Here is a 23,771-nt window from a genome sequence, read left to right as displayed (position 1 = left end):
TCTTTGTGTACATGTGATCGCGAGAGTGTTGCGTAGTTGACACGAATTAAAGATACGCGTTTATTTCCCACAGGATTGCGGCTTTTCTTTCCTCCTACTAAACTGTTCTCAAGTTTGCGTTTGTGTTGCGCAGGTTAAGTACAACTGATGCATGCGAGTATTTTTCATGGTCTTGTCCACAGGATAGACCATATATTCATGAACACCCACCCCACCCCATATCTATACCCAATGGAAAAAAAATAGATAGAGATCCAATGATTTATCCAAAATATGTTATTTCCCCGCCGATCACCTTCATAAGCTGTTTTAATTAATAATAATAAATTAATGACCTTGAAATTTCAATGTAACGCATACTATTTCTGTGTTGCTTTAACAATGTAACACCTATATCCTGATTGGATATTTTATGTTTTTGGTCGTTTTACCTTCCGTGGAGGAAATGCCGATAAAACGCGTTACTTTTTCTGATACTGACCTGTTACACCGGGAAAGGCGTGTTATATACCGTCACTGGTTGTGATAGATCACGTTAAATGTTGTAACACAAACCAGAGCATCTACAGCAGCTACAGATTCGCGGTCCACCAGTAACTATGTAATGTTACTGGTCCTGTACCAGATCTGTCTACCCTTCTGGTGATAAAATGTAATGCATCGTTCACTTTTTACTTCCAAAATATATTTGAAAAGTGTTGGTTTTGATGGTAGATTTTGATTTATTCAGAAATATTAGGAGCTTGTAGGAGTTAGGAGATTGATCACTGTTCGTTATCTTCACCTTTCATTAGAAAGCCATAAATCAGGATCACCATCAGAGAAATCAATCACATCCTCAATTGTTTCCTCTAAATTTTCTACAACGTCGTGATCTTGTACCATAGTTTGGCGTGCTTTCTTTTGTTAAAAGTGTGGGTTATCTGTACATAATCAACAATATTATATTGGGCAAGTGACTTGTACCATAGTTTACTATTATTCATTATATTCTATTATAGCTTTCGGAAGCGCGGTTGCCTGTTTATATATATTTCTATCAAAACATCACCGAAAAATGTATGAACATTGTTTTTTAAAAGCCGTTTTTAAAATGCATATAAATGTTTGGACTGTTGGTTTTGATATTTTTATTTCACATTTACTCATTCTTCGACGTCTAGTACCGGTATTTGCTTCAAAGAATGGAAATTGAATTCAATTAAAATTCTAAGAACCCATATTTGTGCATTATTCTGTTTAAAATTTAGCAACATATTTAATTGATGATGGTGGTTACTCTTTTAAAATTCCTATTTGATATCCTTCATTGTAATATATATTTCGATTAAATCGGTGAAAAACATTTACAGGTATATACAATAGATTAAAAAAATCGGGGAAACATAAGCGAAAAAACAAGATGTGTTTGTGAAACACAAATGCCCCCGATAATGGCCAAGGTCACAAGGGCAAATATCTTGGTACCAGTAGAAAGATCTTGTCAAAAGAAATTCTCATGTACAATATGAAAGCTCTAATATTTACCATTTAGAAGTTATGACTAATGTAAAAAAAAAAAAATAGAAGTAGGTCAAATGTCAAGGTCAAAAGGTTCAATACCCATGGAAAGGTATTGGCACAAGGAATACTCGTGTGAAATATCATTTAGCTCTATCACTTACTGTTCAAAAGTTATTAGCAAGGTTAAAGTTTTCAAAAAGTAGGTCAAACTCCAAGGTCAAGGTGTCAAAAATGTTGGTACCCACGGAAAGGTCTTATCACAGGGAATACTCATGTGAAATATCAAAGCTCTATCACTTACTGTTCAAAAGTTATTAGCAAGGTTAAAGTTTCAGACAGAATGACAGAATTACAGACAGGACAAAAACAATATGCCCCCCGACCTTCGATCTCGGGGGCATAAAAATAATAAATTAAGAATTGTAAGGCACGAACCATAAAAGAAACACGACAAGTCTGATTAGCCGCCGATGTTCGCTCTGTCTGCAAAACAAGTTTATCTCTCAAACGCGTTATCACGTGACTGGGTCATATAAATGATACCCGTATTTCTACGTTCACGTGTTTCTCGACTTGAGGAGAATATGGAAATAGAAAGTCTTTGGGGCGAAACCATTGACGATATTATCTTGTCTAGAGCTTCAAGTGAGATTGAGTGCGAATATTTATTTTTGTACCATAGTTTGGCGTGCTTTCTTTTGTTAAAAGTGTGGGTTATCTGTACATGTATAAACCACACTTTTCTTTAAGCCACGCCCACAAACTCGAAAAAACAACATCACTGTCCACTGTATGAAGTTCCTCCACATCAAAATTGCACATATCAAACACGGATAACTGACCGTGGCTCAGACTAAGTTCTCAAAATAAATATTCGCACTCAATCTCATTTGAAGCTTGAGACAAGATAATATTGTCAATGGTTTCGTCCCAAAGACTTTCTATTTCCATATTCTCCCCCATGTGTGCAAACGTGTCAGTATAGATATACGGGTATCATTTCTAAAGATTTTAGAAAAGACCCAGTCACGTGATAAGAATGCGTCCGAGAGATAAACTTGTTTTGCGGACAGAGTGAACAACGGCGGCTAGTGTTTCTTTTATGGTTTCGTGCCTTACAATTCTTAATTTATAAAAAAAAAATTCGCTTATGTTTCCCCGATTTTTTTTTTAATTCATTGTATATATATATATATATATATATATATATATATGTAAATGTTTTTCAGTCAATTTAGTCAAAATATGTATTACAATGAAAAATATCAAATAGGATTTTTGAAAGAGTAACTACCAATATGTTGCTAAATTTTTAAACAGAAAAATGCACAAATATGAGTTCTTAGAATTTTAATTGTATCTAATTTCAATTTCTTGACGCAAATACCGGTACTAGAAGTTGGAAAATGAGTAAATGTGAAATATATTTTTTTTTATGTATTTAAAAAAGTTTGTTTTTTTTTTAAATAATTAATGTTCATACCGTGGCATTTTTTGGTGATAGAAAGTCATTTTAATAGAAATATCTGGTATATATCTGTAATGTAAAGACAAAAAAAAAAAAAAAAAAAAATGGCACCATATATTGTAAACAGGCGACCGCACTCCGAAAGCTATAATAAAATGTAATGAATAATAGTAAACTATGGTACAAGTCACTTACCCCATATAATATTGTTGATTATGTTCAGATACCCGATGGGTGTGGTCATAATGACCACGCCCATCGGGTATCTGCACTAAAACATCAGGTACGAGGTGATTATCTTCGGATGTATATAATAGACTATGGGGCGGATCCAGGAATTGCGATTAGGGGCGCAACTTTTCGAGGCAGGGGGTCTGAAACAGCCTTGAGGCCCCCAGTGGGTTCATTGTAACTCGTTCATGAAACAATTTTCCAATTAAATTCATTTTTATTTACCGACACAGCGGACATATTATGTCTTAAATTTACCGATACGCTCCACTCTTTCAATGTCTGACCGACGACGGGCGTTAAGGTCGTACACTCGAATGTGGTTGTTACAGTAGACTAGGCGTGGTGGTTATAAAACTGTTACCGTACTCATACTCAAACTTGACCATCTTTGTTTTGTATGGCACGCCAAATTCACAAAAATGAGCTAAACATAGTTTCACAGTTGATAAACTAGGTTTATCGACTGTAAACCATAGTTTACGAACTGTAAACTATAGTTAACGATTCGATAACTATAGTTTTCATCCGTAAAACTATATTTAACGGTTGTAAACTATAGTTTACAAATGCTAATCCAAGTTTATCTGTCTTTAAATAAACGTTAACAATAGATTTTGCTGATAAATACAGATTCACATTTGTAAACTATAATTTACATTCGTTAACTATAGTTCACAATTGTTAATCCTTAAGTTTCACAAATTGTGATACTATATTTATCAGATAAACTTAATAATAGTTTAGACTTGTAAACCGTAGTTTACAATCGTGAAACCGTATTTATCAGATAAACTATGTTTTGCAATCGCTAATGATTGTTTTCATTGTTAATTATAGTTTACGCTTGTGAAACATAGGTTATCTGTTAACTATGGTTTACAGATGTGAAATATAGATTAACGTCGTTAACTATAGTTTACGGTCCGTAAACTATAGTTTACAGTCGATAAACCTAGTTTATCAACTGTGAAACTATGTTTAGCTCATTTTTGTGAATTTGGCGTGCCATAGTTTTGAGTACAACAACTCTGAGCAAGCTCCGAAGCATACTCGAAAAATCTTCAGCATATATACTCCATTTTAGTATGAGAATGATTTTATAGAAGCTTTATAACCTTCACCTTTGAATATGAGTACGATTTAAAGCACGGGGTTTGAGTATGAAAACGTGTTCAAATAAGTTTTATAATCTCCAGCTCCTATAGGCATGTAGTTTCGGAGGGGTTGTGAAGCCTACTAGTAAAGTACGAAAGCCTATCTACTAGCATCATGTAAAAAAAAAAAAAAAAAAATAAATAAATAAAATCACATTCCACTACACCTCGTATTTACGATATAATTATCTCATAATTACGAGAGATATCGTAATTACGATTAAAATTTTCTCGCAATATTACGAGAAATTATGCATATAAAACCGAGCTACACAACTTATGAGTAGCCTTACTTAGCGTTTGATTTGGTAAACGAGAAATTGTACTATACAGTCACACTACGAAAGTTTAACTTTATCATATGTTCATATCACCTTTCATTATCGTGAAACTTATAAAAGTTTATTAATCTAGAGTGCAAATCTTAGAATAAATTACCATTTTCTTTCCTTTCCACTATATATTACATGAATGAACTTTGAATCAGTAACTTTCTAACTATTCAAATTGTCAACTTCAATGGCATGCCTCACTCAGAAAGTGATTTCTTTTAAAGAACGATATATTTTTTCGTTATGAGATCTTTCCTCGTAATGACGAAATCCTAATTATCTCGTAATTATTACGAGGTAGAAGAAGAAGAAGCAGAACTTGAAAAAGTTGAGCAAATATAGTTGATTTTCATTTCCTGCTCCATCCACATTTTGTACAATAAAAAGTGCCAAACCACTAGGCATTAATGAAAAGCCAATTAATGTACACATAGATGTAACTAAGCTAAGGCTAGCTAGTGAATAGCCTGGGATTTTCCCGCTTTGATGAAGGACTGTCGACACGGAAATGCTGGAATACTCTTGTAATGTTAAATAAAAACTCCCACTTAATTTCTGTCACTCCATTTGGGTTGGGTAGCTTACTGTTTGCGTCACAGGGGCTTTCTCCCAAATAATAAGAGCATAGTTTTTTTTGGGGGGGGGGGGGGGGGGCAATAAACAGTCTATCAGTATCTCTGTCAACTCCTGAGAAACACTCAACGCCTGAAAAACATGGTTTTACCATTCATTATTATCTAAACTTGATTTTGCAAAGAGACAAAATTATTTTTACGTGTCTTTAGTTCTCCCAATATATTTTCTCCGAGAGCTACAGTTCTGTGCACAGCTACCTCCCCCCCCCCCCCCCCCCCCCCCCCCCCCCCCCCCCCCCCAAACAATGATTGAACTAGGCCTAAAGGATTTACATCCCTCAACAGACGTACGATTAAGGATTCTAAGTTCTCGAGTTACCGAGTGGCTTCGCAGATGTTTCGATACAAAAGTTTAAACTGTTTCTTTGATGGCGTAAACGACTAGATGTGTCTGCACTATAAACTGGTGTCTACATAGCGAACCAGTATACGGCCCTCTAACCATTCGATGACGCAAAGGAATTCCGATGAAACCGTGTGAATGAAACTCCAACATCTGTTAAGATTAAGGACAGTTCAATCAATATCAGAGAGATGACTGGAGTGAAAGGCATAGTGCTACTACTCTGTACAGCGTGTGTCATTGCCAAGTCGAAAAGTGTGAGTATTGAAATATTGTAGAAAGCATATTATGTACCGTATAATGACACCGTGCTTTAGCCTTTAGGCCTTATTTATAAACTTACTAGGCCTATTTGAAAGTTAGGAACTTGATAAGTTATTTCTTATCTCATACGTGCATTTGTGTCATCTCGGAATACCCCAAATAGAACGGGAATACCTATCGCGAAGGTAGTGTCAGCGAAATGTATTAGTTAAGTTTTTAAAGTTTAAAAAAATATTTATTTTGGATCATGTTTGTCGAATATTGTCTGAATATCGTACAGTGGTTGTCGTGAAAGTACAAGTTGCATGTAGCGTCGTTAACGATGTGAGAAATAGCAATTGCTAATTTGACAGAAATCTCGGCATTTTGTCCACTTTATACATTTTGTTCTTAATCTATAAAGAACACAGAACATAAATTTCCTTTTTCCAATCAATGGCCCTCAAGGGACAGCATGAAAATGCATACAGATGTATACATACAATGTATCCATACAGTAAAAGCGTAAAAGAAGTTCTTACATAACACATAGTAAATATATCTTCCAGTTATATTTAGAATAAATGGCTCTCCATTCAGCTCAGAACACAATATGCAAATGAATTTTTGTTCATCATTAAATGTAGTAAAATCCTGTAACATCACAAACAGATTTTCTTTGTATAATTATCTATAGAGATATGTAGGTTGAGAACAGATAAGAAGCCCATGTTGTCCAACTCAGAATATCAATTTTGACAGATACAAGTATACTTATGTATATAAATTTGTTACATGATAAAGGTGTGTAATAGTTCTCTCTTTTTTTACATCAATACACACACACTTGTATGTGCTTAGCCTAATGAAATAAACAATAAGCACAATAGATCTGAACGACATTGAGGATGTATACATGTATTATAATTTATGCATTATGGTGCCTTTAGGTCAGGTTACTCAATGTACATGTGGAATTGTCACATTATGCCCCCAGGGCAAGAATTATATATATATATCCGACCAACTGGAAAACTTGTTGTTTAGGAATTACTGTACTTTTCTTTATTTATTTTAGTATTGGGTGAATTAACACTTTTTTTTTTAAATATAAAAAATACATGAATATGCAACAATTAAATTCTACATTGTATTGTTTATGCCAATTTTATGAGAGTGAGCGAATCAGACACTTGGCTTGCAGAGATGTACACAAAACAGTTTTTATTTTCTTTCATAAAGAATAGATATAATACCCACAGGAATAGAGAGGATAATGCCAGGTACTATGATCTACATATTTAAAGTTGTGGATTGAATGTTTTTCCTTCCATTTGGTCGGAAATGTCTTCATTTTTGTGTAAAAGTTGTAATTAAAAATATTGCTTAACTTTAAATTTGCCTTGAAATTATACTTAAAAATAGATAGGTTTTGGTAAGACCTTTTGTAAAAATAATCTTCAGATCACTTGGGTTATAGCAGGTACTTGATCTCAATGCAAATGATCCATTTCATCCTGTCTGTACCCAGGCTCATCCTTCTGTGGTTGCCAGAGATATCTTTAGCTTATATATGATGATTTACGGTGTGTCTGACAGTAAGGGATTGGCTTGTTCATTGTTTAAAATAAACCAATGTAATGGGAACAAATTTTCAGGCAATATATGAAAACCAAAATTGTCAAGCAATTAAATAAAATCTTTGTGGGTTAAAAAAAATTGTAGCCGTTTATTTTACACATCCGGAGTATATGCCACTATAAAGTGATCAATGAATGAAACAACATTGAAGTCTCCATGCATGCACTTTAGAAAATGATGCAACCATTGAAGCATCATCAAATTTAAACACCTTTACGTATAAACTAGTTTGAAAAGTGCTTTTTTTACGATGAAATATTCTAATCTGAGACATTAATAGCAAGTCTATGATTATGTTTGGAGAGACGTACATTAACCTCTGTATTATTTTGATTATACTTTCCTCTGCTTTTCCATCAATGTCTTTGTTTTTGATTGGTTCTATTCACAATATTTGTATGTACATCTGCTATTTTGTCTTGTGTCTTACAATATGCAGATAATTAGTCATGCAATCACTCATATTAAGTTTATTTTCAAGCATATGTAATAAACCATTAATTTAAAAATATCAAGGAAGAGTTGAATATAAAAATTTGGTTAAATGCATATATTGTTAATATATCTCTGTAGTACAAATTTTATTATGATTTAAACATATTTTATTGAGAAACTCAAAAGGATCGGGCAACAGGCATAGCCTATGTAGACCCTCTCCCAAATACAAAGGTCAAGTACAAAGATACGGTTGATAACAGGATTATTTGAAGATGTGACAATATGCATGAATTTTGCTAAGAAATGATTTTTTATAGATCAATATGTTCTTCACATACACACAGACACTTCCAAAACCCTCCACCTACATTCACACACATAATATATACATACAATATAGATCAATCCAACCCATTGGAAGAAAAAAAGAAATTTAAAAAAAGGTTCAAAAATTAACTTGTATAAAAGCCTTTAGAAGATTTAATGTAGTTATATGAACATAAGAAATAATTTTGCATTCAAATTTTATGAATACTATATACTCAGAACTGCCATACAGGATATAGCTCAACTGAAAACGGACAACAATGTTACAAAATTGCCATAGAAGAATAGAAAATTCATACAAGTTCCTAATTTTTTTAAGGAATTTAATAGAACTTTGGACTTAAATTACAACCCGAATAAGCCAAAAAATGTATATTAACCAATGCATTAATGTTGTTTTTACTTGACTTTGCATTCAACACATTTTCCTTGATCAGTATTATATATACATGTATAAAAAAGGGATATCTTTTTTAGCATCTACATGTAATGTAGCAAGTTTATAAGTAATGAAACAATTTTTTGGATTATCATTGTCCTTATTTTTCCTCTGTTTTTTTTTTCTTCTTTGAATAATCTGTTTTTCCAGTTTTTGTGTAATGTTACCGTTTAATTAATCAAGTCTAAGAGGTATTGACATTTAGCCACCATCCCAAACAAACCAGTTGGTTACACATGATAAGATTGTTAAAACAGGTTAAATCACTTATTTGATAATATTGACAAAGAAAATCCATCAGAGAATAATTAACAGACTGACATTTATCCGTGAAGCCCATTCTTTCCATCCTTAACATCAATATCCATAACAGAACAAGTTCTCCTTAACAGGCCGCAGCCATGTTATAATTCTTCAAAACAGAGGGTATTTGGTCAATGTTGTTAGGTATATAAAAGCGGGCAGTTGATACTGTGTTGCTATAATAAGGGTATTTTAGAGATCAATGTGATCCCTGATAATTGTAGACCTATGTTAATGGTAGACTGTCTTTACCTTTATATCATAATTATGTTTATTACACATTTATGATATCTTATAATGTTACATTTTGAATATACCATACTAAGTTTTGACATACAATGCATGATCTGAAGGGGCCGGTGTACTCTATTTGTCGAAATCCTGACTACTATTTTGGGATAAGTATACGCAAAATGTAGCATTTTTGTAATAATTATGCAGACTGTCAATATTTTTTTCAGAATATTGAGGTTTGGTAACCATGTTTCAATGGAACCATTATCCTATATTCAAAACCTTTGATGAAAAATGTCATTTCAAACTGAGTCGATTTGTCTGGAACAAAGCAACAAAAAAAACCCACAAAAATTTAGAAGGAAATTTAATAGAATAGAATTTAAAAAAGAAAATCCTCCTCAGTACTGTGATGTCTATAGAATATGGATAAAGTTAATATTACCTTCCAAATGTAAATAACGTGAGCAATTAGATTAGGTAGCAGATCATTCATTATTCATAATTCCCATTTCTTGTATGGAATGAGCGCATGCTATATAGAATTAATATTTTATCAATTTCTATTTTGGGTGTGTGTGTGTGTGATATATATATATATATTGATAATTATGAGATCATTTTGGATTTTAATCTTTTAAATCATATATATATATATATATATATATATATATATATATATATATATATATATATATATGATTTAAAAGATTAAAATCCAAAATGATCTCATAATTATCAACGGTCAGTTCCTGCTAGTACTTTCGCCTTATAGCTTTTCAGGCAGTTTGTCTTGAATGTTTCAGTTCCATAGTAATGTTGAAAAGTATGTATGTATATATATATATATATATATATATATATATATATATATATATATTCAATAAATTCTTTTTTTTTCGTATCAGGGTAGAATAAAGTAAAATTAAATAAAATCAAAGGTTGAGTATTGGATTTTATTTTTACTTTATATATATATATATATATATATATATATATATATATATATATATATAATTGAATGAATCACTTGGTTTAATTCTGACCATATTTACTCCAACATGTGACCCAGAATGATATGTGCTGATGTTGAATAAGAAAGTTTGTAGATTGCTTCTTCAATTTACTGAAGAGTTTACTAGTAAATCAAAATAAAAAGAAGTATATATATTTTGCCAATCATGAACCTACTGGAGGCATAATATAGATTTGACATGCATAATTTGTAAAACATAAAAAAAGACTACATTAAGAGCATCTTCCCAAGTGAAGGGTTTCTGATCCACTCCTCTCCTCACAAAGAGGAGCGGATCAGAAACCTTTGACTTGGGAAGATGAGATAAGAGCTACAACAACATGCATGTACGAGAAATAAAATATAAAGCAATATATTTACTATAATTTGTCTTTGGGAAGTTTTGTATGATGAAATGTATGAATTTTAATGTTGTTAATTAACTGGTTATACAGATGTGGATTTTAATGTCACTGGTAACTGGTTACAGGTGTGGATTTTAATGTCGCTGGGTAACTGGTTACTGGTGTGGATTTTAATGTCACTGGGTAACTGGTTACAGATGTGGATTTTAATGTCACTGGGTAACTGGTTACAGGTGTGGATTTTAATGTCACTGGGTAACTGGTTACCGGTGTGGATTTTAATGTCACTGGGTAACTGGTTACAGATGTGGATTTTAAGGTCACTGGGTAACTGGTTACAGATGTGGATTTTAATGTCACTGGGTAACTGGTTACTGGTGTGGATTTTAATGTTGCTGGGTAACTGGTTACAGATGTGGATTTTAATGTCACTGGTAACTGGTTACCGGTGTGGATTTTAATGTCGCTGGTAACTGGTTACCGGTGTGGATTTTAATGTCGCTGGGTAACTGGTTACAGATGTAGATTTTAATGTCGCTGGGTAACTGGTTACAGATGTGGATTTTAATGTCACTGGTAACTGGTTACCGGTGTGGATTTTAATGTAACTGGTTACAGGTGTGGATTTTAATATGGCTGGGTAACTGGTTACGGATGTGGATTTTAATGTCGCTGGGTAACTGGTTACAGGTGTGGATTTTAATGTCACTGGGTAACTGGTTACAGATGTGGATGTTAAAGTCACTGGTAACTGGTTACAGGTGTGGATTTTAATGTCACTGGGTAACTGGTTACAGGTGTGGATTTTAATGTCGCTGGGTAACTGGTTACAGATGTGGATTTTAATGTCGCTGGGTAACTGGTTACAGGTGTGGATTTTAATGTTGCTGGGTAACTGGTTACAGGTGTGGATTTTAATGTCACTGGTAACTGGTTACAGATGTGGATTTTAATGTCGCTGGGTAACTGGTTACAGATGTGGATTTTAATGTCACTGGTAACTGGTTACAGGTGTGGATTTTAATGTTGCTGGGTAACTGGTTACAGGTGTGGATTTTAATGTCACTGGTAACTGGTTACAGATGTGGATTTTAATGTCGCTGGGTAACTGGTTACAGATGTGGATTTTAATGTCACTGGTAACTGGTTACAGATGTGGATTTTAATGTCGCTGGGTAACTGGTTACAGATGTGGATTTTAATGTCGCTGGGTAACTGGTTACAGATGTGGATTTTAATGTCGCTGGGTAACTGGTTACAGATGTGGATTTTAAGGTCACTGGGTAACTGGTTACAGATGTGGATTTTAATGTCACTGGGTAACTGGTTACTGGTGTGGATTTTAATGTTGCTGGGTAACTGGTTACAGATGTGGATTTTAATGTCACTGGTAACTGGTTACCGGTGTGGATTTTAATGTCGCTGGTAACTGGTTACCGGTGTGGATTTTAATGTCGCTGGGTAACTGGTTACAGATGTAGATTTTAATGTCGCTGGGTAACTGGTTACAGATGTGGATTTTAATGTCACTGGTAACTGGTTACCGGTGTGGATTTTAATGTAACTGGTTACAGGTGTGGATTTTAATATGGCTGGGTAACTGGTTACGGATGTGGATTTTAATGTCGCTGGGTAACTGGTTACAGGTGTGGATTTTAATGTCACTGGGTAACTGGTTACAGATGTGGATGTTAAAGTCACTGGTAACTGGTTACAGGTGTGGATTTTAATGTCACTGGGTAACTGGTTACAGGTGTGGATTTTAATGTCGCTGGGTAACTGGTTACAGATGTGGATTTTAATGTCGCTGGGTAACTGGTTACAGGTGTGGATTTTAATGTTGCTGGGTAACTGGTTACAGGTGTGGATTTTAATGTCACTGGTAACTGGTTACAGATGTGGATTTTAATGTCGCTGGGTAACTGGTTACAGATGTGGATTTTAATGTCACTGGTAACTGGTTACAGGTGTGGATTTTAATGTTGCTGGGTAACTGGTTACAGGTGTGGATTTTAATGTCACTGGTAACTGGTTACAGATGTGGATTTTAATGTCGCTGGGTAACTGGTTACAGATGTGGATTTTAATGTCACTGGTAACTGGTTACAGATGTGGATTTTAATGTCGCTGGGTAACTGGTTACAGATGTGGATTTTAATGTCGCTGGGTAACTGGTTACAGATGTGGATTTTAATGTCGCTGGTTACAGGTGTGGATTTTATGCTTCGTTCACACGAGGAATTTAATTCGCATTAAAAGCAAGTTAATGCGAAATAAATCTGAACCGCGTTCACACAGAGATTTTAATGTGCATTAGTTTACTTTGAATTAAAATTTACGTCACGATTTAATGTGAATTAAATTTACTTCGCAATAGCTCCGTGTGAACGCAAAGCGAAGCTAATGCGAATTAAATGTACATGCATGCGTAATGGCAAATTTGGGTCACATGCATCATACCCGTGGTCAGCTATATATATTAATGTTAGTTTTGTGCGAAAAACTAAGCAAAATGATAATAATCACTAAAAACATGTACAAACAGCATGTCATTAGATAATGTCAGACATAAATCTGTGCTCTGCATAGGCATACTGAGTAATACATGTCGAAGGAATTGCTTTTGAATACAACAAAAATGTTTTAAAATAGTGATAATATAATTTTCTCTTTTACATTTTTTGAAACAAATATTGCCGCTCGTTGTTAATTTTTTTATAGCATATGACGTCATAGTAGACTTATAATACGTATTAGTAATTAAAAATTATGTCACAACAGTAGTCAGCGGAATGAAAGAGATGTTCCGAGTTTTTAAAATTGGGCCCATGAAGAAGCAATATATTGTCTAGAGTGAATGCTGGTCATCAGAGGAAATAACAAGTAATTTCTTGGGAACATATAAATAAACACGACAAAACTCCTTGTGTGTAGATCAGTTACATGTAAGTTGTAAACATATAGTATACTATATAGTGTTTTGAACAATGAATTTTGTATCTACACAATATTCATTAAAATATCTATAAAAGTAATTTTCAAAAACATAGTCTATTCTTTAATTTATTTAGCGCACCCTTTAATAGTGATGCATACAAATTTAATGCGCTTTAGTTTACTTCGCATCAAATTTAATGTGATGTAAAATTTAATGCGCATCCGTGTGAACGAGGTATTAATGATGCTGAGTAACTGGTTACAGAGTCAAATTTTAATGTCACAATGTCAGTGGAAAGAGTGCAGGGTAATATAAGCCAATAATAAACTGTTTCAGGATTCCCTTTAGGAGAATATTTTGGAATAATTTGATGGAGACCAGTTTTCTTGGGTTGCTAAAATTGAAGAAATACAATGATCTATAATAGTAGTTATGAAATCATAAAGTACAATACAACCTATCATTGGGTCAAATGCTGTCTAACGTGTTTCATGCTGATTGTTAGGACGTTCTTGGCACACTGATTTTGACTACGGATAACTTCGTTTACCTGATCAAGATATAGGGTTCGTGGCGGATGTGACCGGTCGACGGGATGCTTACTCCTCCTAGGCACCTGATCCCACCTCTGGTATATCCAGGGGTCCATGTTTGCCCAACTCTCTATTTTGTATTGCTTATAGGAGTTATCAGATTGATCACTGTTATCTTCACCTTTCATACAGGAAATTTTTTAGAAAAGGATTCATTTTATTTGAAAATTATTTTATGTAAAAAGAAAAACACTATTTCATTGAAGGTGTAATTATAAAAATTATTTCTACGTGAGTAACAGTGCACAATAAATACAGAATTCAAAATGGCTACAGTTGCATGAACTCAAGAGTTTTGATGTAAATTTATTTTTCTTTGTTCTGTTTTTAGGATAGAGCTCGGACAGCACGATGGATATCCGGGAAAGCACTGAGGACTATAGTGAAGGACTACTCAGATCTGCATGCCTTTAAGAACCTCCTCAAACCCATTTTGATCCCAAGAATGCCAGACACAGAGGGCAATACGAAAGTAAAAAATGTAGGTGGTTAAACTGTCTGGGTAAACCCTACCCTTCTCCTTACAGTCAGCCAGAAGGAAGGGGAGGGGTGGGGGGTAATAGACTGGTGATGCAGTGAGTGACTTGCATTCCTTAGTTTAGATATTAGCCTGTCAAATTTTGTTCCAGTCCATTGATGATGAGTTATGGCCCTTGGACTTAGAAAATCAATACAAATCCTCAGTTTTCTTCACTTTGTCATGCTTGCAGATATTCATTTGATATTAGGTACATTGCTTTACCATGACAAGTTACAGATAAAAAAATGTTCTGGTCCATTTATTATGTGCTGAGTTATTGCCCTTGGACATAGAAAATATAGTATTTGAATCTGTCATATATTTGGCTTTTATTTTATGGGACCTGGTCATTCTTGAGACATAAACTGTTGATGTATGCAGAACATTCACAGCAATGTTAAGGCTACCCGAACTTTTTAAAGTTATTAGAAATGACACTTCACAGACCCATTAATATGTTGCCAAAGCCCATGTCACTATGTAGGTTCACTAGTTAGACGGAATTAGGAATACTTGATCTACCAGGTAGGACCTTTGTTTTTATTGTCACATGATCATAACAGTCACATGGCCTATATTTATACATTCTAAAGGTCCTACAATAAATCGCTTTGACGCAATAGTGGAAGATCCCATAGCATTGGAGTATAAAGAGTTAGAGGGGTAAAGTGTAGTAAGATTTACTTGAAATTTGCTTGGGAATTTCATAAACATTCCTTGCATTATTAATGTTAGACCAAAATTGTTGAACATCATCAAATTTTAGGGTATTTTTTGCAAACAATGATCGATTATGCAGCACCATGATAATTGGTACCTTTCCCAAGTAATATTCGCATAACTACTTTCCTCTCCTGGTTTCACACAAAATGTCAGCAAAACATCCTCATCTTTCACCTGTGTCGTTAAGTACACATGATTGACTTTCTTTATTGAAATGTCTGTGCACATTGGGGCAATTTCAAGGTCACAATGTAATATTAGAATTACTGTAGCACAAAAAATGAGAGACTTGCATAACATCAAAGAAAAAAATAATTTGACAAGCAGATTGACACATCTACAGCTTGAACATTTGATAGCAGTAGTAATTAAATAACGACAAAATATTGTGACATTTTCCCTGCGATCTGTACGTTGTGGCATACTTTTTCATTGTGACGTTATATAGTGTGAAGTGCACTGAGGTACATTTCTGTGTAAACACCGATTCTTCGTGGGAAGTCTTGACTATGCTGCGTTACCCAGACAACCTCACTTTGGGCTAGTAGGGGACATGCATTGCTATACAATACTTACAGAATGCCTGTTTTTTGTTGATCTACATTTGTAGGTTATCAATCATGATCATGAATGACAAATTTGTTCTTACAGAAGCTGTTGAAAAACACACATATTTATACTAAGATATGTATGCATATATATTATCATGTTTTTGATCATTTCCAAGAACAGCAAGCACTCCAACCAGTAAACATGTTATTTGTTATTATTATTATTTTATTCATTTATAAAGTGCAAAATTACATATAGTTTCTATGCGCTGTACAATGTTTGTGATGATATTGTGATGTCAATGATAATATACTAATAAAAGACCTGCAAGAGCTATAAAGGAAATGATAAAACAATAGAAAGAATTTAAATAAAACATGGTAGTAAAATGATGAAGTTAGTAACAAATAGTTAGTATATAATTTGTTAGTCATTATACACAATACAAAAAGAAATTGTACCTTGGTATTTCCCCTGATCGGCACAGGCTAAGTGTGTCACAGTCTTTATGATGGAGGGACAACTTTTGTACTATCAGAATATCAATGTTTATTGTGAAATTTTTCAATAAATGGAATAAAGAGAATATCTTAGATGGATATTGCGCATCTCCTTTTCATTGCAGTTGTTCCAGGTAAATGGCTTTCCACATTCGATGCATTGATTTACATATGTAGTGTGCGTGATATTGCTGTTCCCAAATCTGATATACTACTAATTTTCAATATTTTGATTGCCCATTTGAGCATATGTATGGCATTTTACAATATTATTTCATTTGTTTTCCATCTCTATCCATTTCTATCGGAAATGAGTACAGCTTGAGTCAAGCTAGAAAATCGGTCCTTTTAAGATGTCGAAAGAGCATTAAGGATGATGGAGGAATGGCAAGAATTGTTTTCTTTTGGTAATAGCAAATTCTATAGGAAATTATCCCTGGTGAGTGTTGTGGCCAGTGGTCCTCAAGTCTTGTTTAAAATCACTGGTGAAGTTTTTCCATAAATTTCCCACTTTTGTGACAGTAATGAGGCACTGTTAAGATTTACACACAATTTGTGGCGGTAGTTTTTGTTCGATTTCCTGTGCTAAATTTTCCTTATGGAAATAAACATTCCCTGTCTAGAGAGTCTGCTGCAGATGGGAATTAATCATTTTTCGATCTTGAGCAGACCAGTGCCTGTAATCCCACTTCTCATTGTTGATTTGTTCATGTAATTTTTATACCTGTTTTCTTCTGTGCAAGAAAAAATGAAAATACACATGATATAAATATTGCATTCCTTCCGGTAGTTAAATGTAATATGGGTTATGGAAAGCTTTTTATGAGGTCTGCTGGGTTTAATTAATTACTTTTCAAAAATCTTGTGTCTAGAAATACTCAAAGCATGTACATGTACTTAATCTTAGATTTTTTTTTTTATCATCTTTGATTTTTGGCTTGATAACGGTTTGTTTGGTCAATTGCTCTAATCCATTTCAATATATGGTATTAGCAGAAAGTCAGGGATGTAGATGAAATACACAGGCCCAACGGTCTTGTATTTGTAATAATTTTACAAACCCAACTCCAATTTCACTGGACTTGGTCTTTGGGCCTGAGTGGCTAATTTCAAAGACTGCTACGTGTGTACATGTGTTTGATGACAGAAGAGGAAAGAAAGTTGCCTGTTGATTTCTGAGTGAAAATATTAAAAGGTCAAGGTCACAGTCAGTTTACGGAAAACAATAAAGGAACTAATGTTTTGGTTACTTTAGAAAGACTACCTGTTGTTTCATTTATTGTGGGTCAAGGACATATTAATCGTTTGGTGTTTTTGAATAATAATGATGCCATGTTGTGAAGTGATGCCCTGCTTAGCAATGCCCTTGTTAGCATTAAGATTTTATTTTTCATTCTTTATTTCTTGCCCAACTGAAAAACTTTAAGACAGACACCTGTTTGTTTTTATGGGGTTATATATATAGCCTATACATTGGATGAATTGAAATTCAAGGGACCAGCTTATGTTTTCTGTATATCAGAATGTCATCATCTTTTTCGTATGCTTTAAATTAGAAAAAAATATTTTATACCCTCAAGGGCCCATGATCATGCAGGTCTGTCCGTCTGCTTGTTGGCAAAAACTTTAACTTAAGCTATAACTTTTGAATGGATGGTGCTAGGACTTTCATATTCCACATGTGTATTCCTTGTGACAAGACCTCTCTTTTATACCCAAATTTTTTACCGCATGACATTGACCTTGGAGTTTGACCATAAAGAGGCATCTGTGTTTCAAAAACATGTCTTGTTTATTTAGGTTTCAATGAAATTAGTCACAGATTCATTATTTTCAAACATTATAATAAACATGAAATGAAGTAAAGTTCAATATCATTGAGCAAAGGCAGTGATTGGTATCAGAATTCAAAATACTGTGGTACTTTCATAATTGTTTCCCACCACCATTATAAAGCCAAGATCAGACTATAATCAATGACAGCTAGACCCCTCTAGACTTTTGATTGTTAATTATAAGAACATGCAATGAACAGTTCTTAGGTATGGAGCTGGTCTCCAGGAGAAGTGACACCTTTCTACTATTGTTTTATAGTTTGTGGAATGGAATGAAATAATAACCTGTGGTTTGCAACGATGTGACCATGGCTAACTGATGTAAAGAAATTCAAAATAACCGAAAAGAAAACAACAAATTATAAGCTCATTGGACCATCAATTTAACTTAAAATCAAGCAATATTTTAGTGTAAGCACGTTTTTCAAAATAGCTGACTTTGTAATGCAAATAAAAAGCGATTTAAAAATCAGTAAAATTTCAAAATAACTGATTTTGATGTAAGTGGAATATTGTTGCTGTAATATTGTGCCTGTCTGTCCATATTCCCATTGGTCAAGAAACATTAACCTTACAGCTTTTGACCTATAGATGAGAGTGAGGCAGCTTTGATATTTAGGGAATGTAATCCTTGTGACAGGGCCTTTTCAACCTTGTGACCTTGGCTTTGACCTTAAACTCATAACACTTTTGAACTAAATGTAGTATGTGTATAATCCATATGACAAGACCACTCTCCAGTGGAACATTTGATAGTAACTGACTATCATATATTATATGCCATCTCCAGGGATGTTTGTGTTTATCATATTTTGTTTTAGTACTTTGTATTTAGTGTTTTCGATGTTTCTTTATTGTCATTCACTTCTTGCCCAATTGATAAAATTTTGGACCGAAATGCTACAGACCCTGAAATGAACTACTACACCTAAAAAGCTTGTAAGTTTTGTATCGTTTTAAAGGTGTTCAGATGTAGAAAGTGTTCTGATTCGAGTAAGAAACATTTAGTTCCGTGTAAGAGAGTGTTGTAGAAACCCTGTAAGAAATATATCATTTCCTGTGCAAAGGACGTGGAAAGCAATTTTTTACATTGGCTGAAATCATCCAAATGAAGGTGTTGTGAAGCAATAAGCCTGATTGGGAATTATATCTTAATCAGTCCCTGTTGCAGGTGATGTTGAATTTATAATTAGAGGTGGAAGGTTCACATGTTAAATGGCTGGGTTTGTTTGATCAGACCATGAATTTGAAGTAAGCCAAGCCTTGAGACATTTCATTTTTTGATTTAGACTGACTTATAAAAGCATTTTATACTGGTACACATAGAACTTCAAAGAAAATTGCTGTGTGCATATTAATAGTGACCAACCACTGAATAAACCGTCTGACAGAATAAACAAACAAGCAACAACAAAAAAAAAAAAAAAACACAAGACATATTGCTTGCAATTACTTGCAAACAATAATTGCTACTTTTAAATTTCTTTTTTCCACTTTTGAAAATAATTTGCCATAGTGTAAATGTTGAAGCTCAATTTGGGCATTGAAGTTGTTCCTATATTTAATTAAGAAATAATGTTCAACTCCAAGGTTGAGAAATGCTGTTTTGAAATATAAAAGCTGAGGCATTGCCAAGGCTTTTACATTTCAAACAACAATTATTGATCTCTGAAAGAGGACATTTCTTATATTCACAATTTCTACATACATACAATATTATTTACTTTACTTTGCTTACTGCTTTTTGTTTTTTTATTTAGCATTTGAAAAACATGCATCGCTTTTCGATGTTTTCCATTGTGACATTATATAAATATTGCTTGTAGTCTTGTAGTTGAGGGTAAAATTTTCATCCCGAGAAAACCACCGAGGCATAGCCAAGGTTGACATTGGTTTCTCAAGGCGTGAAAATTTTCAGTGTTACCCTCAACTACATGCAATACTTGTTTTATTATACTGAATGTTATATAAACAACAAAGCAGAAAGACTTGCGTTGATTGACATTTGATCAATCACTGTCATGCAATATTTCGTATATATATCGATGTAGGTATTCGCGTTTATTGCAAATGCTCAAACAACGTCTGACAATCTATGGCGAACCATATGCGCATAAATTTGACGAATGTGATAATTTTTTTATAATATCACCCGTTGTCAAGTACTGCTTACCTGTTGCTAGATACTATCATCCTGGGGCACGTGCTTTCTGTTCTCAGAGGGTAACAATATGTTTTTTCAAATGCTTCTTGACCAATCAGATTAAAGTATTTTACCTGAAAATATAATATTTTAAAACATCAATTATGTTGAGAATATCACATTTTGATTGTGACATCTGAGTTGCCAGTATTTCAAAAATCTGTGCAAAAATTAACGTATTTGAGAAAATAACATTTAGTTTGAATTGCTAACAATATTAAGCCATTAAGCCCCCCCCCCCCCAAATGAATGTAATTATATAAATTGAATTTGAATCTTAAATATCCTAAGTAATGATTTTTTTCTGCAATAGAATGATACACCGGATCTGAATTATATGTAAATAACATGATACCAGAAATAGAAATATTCCGTTCTGTGTAAGAAACAGCTTGTTTCATGCCAGAAAGAAATGTATCGTGTGGAAAATTAAGCCCATCGTTCCATTCCATGTGAAAAGTGTTTCGTTTCGTGTGAGAAATGTATCGTGTATCTATATAAGTGTAGAAGTATGTTTCAGGGTCTGTAACACCATTTCAAATGGGTTGTGATGGCAATTATTAAATGAATAGATTGTTGGAAAACTAGAGCTAGGAAGAAAATTGATTTATTGATGGTTGGCAAATTGCTTGGTCATTCCATCATTGAAGTGAATGGTAAAATGGATTGCTAATAAACTTTATACAATCAGATATTCAGAATGTATGGTCAATTTCCTCTGTATGATATGTGTGGCAGACGAAGTCCTCCTTCACTCTCATCTGATGTTGAACTTTTGCTGGACCTTGGCTAATGGTGCTTTAGAAGAAGTATATTGAATTATTATTGGATTATTATTGTCCATTGACAGAAATTGTCAGGTTATGACCTCTACTCGGATTGACAACGATTGCAGTAATACTTGTGCCATTAGTTGAATAAAAAGCTTGAAGGTGCCAGATGAAATGTGGACTAGTTGTTGAAAATTTTCAACCAACCCCAGTCTGATTTTGTCAGTCCTTTAACTCAATAATGAGTTCACACTGTTCTATATTATTGGAATTATGAATTCATGGATAAGATATTTACTTTGATGATATATATAAGAATATAGATCAACCAATCAAATTATAAGTTATAACTGAAATTAAATTATTTATGAATACACTTGATGTAAAACAGACTACCGTCTAAGGAAATGATCAGTGTTGTATTGATGCATTCAGACTTAGCTGTTACCAATCTATGTGTGGGTGATAACTGGAAATTTGTTGCAAAATGTTAGAAGCCATTCTGACCCATGCAGTCTCTTTAAGTCATGCAAAAGGAACGAATTGATCCCCTCCCACCAGATGGCTAGACATTAATGAAATGTGGTTTTTAAACTATAAACAGAATGAAAGTCTCGAGATAATTGTGCATAGTATATTTTTTATTAGCGACAATTTACAAAATTGGATTGATTGATTGCATTTTTTGCTGTTTTCCATCACACGCAGAAGTTACAATTTTTCAGTTATCTGGTGACACCCAGTTTTTATTGGTGGAAGAGAGAACCCAGATACAATGTACCAGGGAAGAGACCACTGATCTTCCGAAAGTAAACTGGGAAACTTTCTCACTTACCGGCGGGAGTGGGATTCGAACCCACGCCGACCAGAGGTGAGGGGCCATGTGATTTTGAGCGCGATCGATGCTCTGACCACTCGGCCACAGAGGCCCGTTACAAAATTGGAGATAAAGGGGGAGGTCTATATAGTCTAATAGAGGAACTATAGATGCCATTGAATTCAACTATTTTTTATTAAAATTCAACATTATCCAGTTGTAACCTTTTTGCACTTTAAATATTTTAGAATTAAAATATAATTACAAATAAAAATTCTCGTTTACTAATAAATTAATTTTATTAAATTTAATCTTTCTAAACCCTTTTTCAAAGTATAATTTTTTTTCTACTTATCAGTTACTTCATTAATCCACAAAGAGGTCCTAGTATCAATTTTCAAAGCTGATATTTCATCTATGAAATTAAAAAAAAAAGTTGTGAATAGAAAGCAATATGAAAGAGAAAATTGTATCACAATTTCCAAATAATTCTTGTTGAAAACCATAAACCACAAAATGATAAACTTAAAGTTTTTTAGCTCACCTGAGCTGAAAGCTCAAGTGAGCTTTTCTGATCACCCGTATTCCGGCGTCCGTTCGTCTGTCCGTCCGTCTGTAAACTTTTCACATTTTCAACTTCTTCTCAACAACCACTGGGCCAATTTCAACCAAAGTTGGCACAACACATCCTTAGGTAAAGGGAATTCTAAATTGTTAAAATAAAGGGCCAGGCCACCTTCCAAGGGGAGATAATCAAGAAAAGGTAAAAATAGGGTAGGGTCATTAAAAAATCTTCTTCTCAAGAACCACTGAGCCAGAAAAGCTGAAATTTATATGAAAGCTTCCTTATATAATGCAGATTCTAAATTGTTAAAATCATGGCCCCCGGGGGTCGGATGGGGCCACAATAGGGGATCAAAGTTTTACATATAAATATATAGGGAAAATCTTTAAAAATCTTCTTCTCAAGAACCACTGAGCCAGAAAAGCTGAGATTTATATGAAAGCTTCCTTATATAATGCAGATTCTAAATTGTTAAAATCATGGGCCCCGGGGGTCGGATGGGGCCACAATAGAGGATTAAAGTTTTACATACAAATATATAGGGAAAATCTTTAAAAATCTTCTTCTCAAGAACCACTGAGCCAGAAAAGCTAAGATTTATATGAAAGCTTTCTGATATAGTGCAAATTCTAAATTGTTAAAATCATGGCCCCCGGGGGTCGGATGGGGCCACAATAGGGGATCAAAGTTTTACATACAAATATATAGGAAAAATCTTTAAAATCTTCTTCTCAAGAACCACTGAGCCAGAAAAGCTCAGATTTATATGAAAGCTTCCTGATATAGTACAGATTCTAAATTCTTAAAACCATGGCCCCCGGGGGTCGGATGGGGCCACAATATGGGGTCAAAGTTTTACATACAAATATATAGGAAAAATCTTTAAAAATCTTCTTCCCAAGAACTACTGAGCCAGAAAAGCTGAGATTTATATGAAAGCTTCCTGATATAGTACAGATTCTAAATTGTTAAAATCATGGCCCCTGGGGATCGGATGGGGCCACAATAGGGGGTCAAAGTTGTTGTTTTTTTTGTTTGTTTTTTTGTTGTTGTTTTTTTGTTTTTTTTTTATATAGTGCAG

The 23,771-nt window shown here is 33.9% G+C and overlaps 1 protein-coding gene across 1 annotated transcript in view; it reads left to right on the top strand.

The window, feature by feature from the left end:
- Positions 1-5,761: 5,761 nt before the first annotated feature.
- LOC125650347 (glutaminyl-peptide cyclotransferase-like) overlaps positions 5,762-23,771 on the top strand; it is a 32,925-nt gene continuing 14,915 nt past the window's right edge. The window contains exons 1-2 of the mRNA XM_048878565.2: positions 5,762-5,926; positions 14,537-14,686. Coding sequence (XP_048734522.2) covers positions 5,861-5,926; positions 14,537-14,686 — 216 coding nt within the window. The 5' untranslated portion in view covers positions 5,762-5,860. The remainder of the gene's footprint in view (positions 5,927-14,536; positions 14,687-23,771) is intronic.

Source organism: Ostrea edulis, chromosome 5, assembly GCF_947568905.1.
Source record: "Ostrea edulis chromosome 5, xbOstEdul1.1, whole genome shotgun sequence".
In the NCBI taxonomy this organism is placed as follows: domain Eukaryota; kingdom Metazoa; phylum Mollusca; class Bivalvia; order Ostreida; family Ostreidae; genus Ostrea; species Ostrea edulis.
Note: the sequence above shows the minus strand (reverse complement) of the source record. Positions and strands in the feature narration are given on the sequence as shown.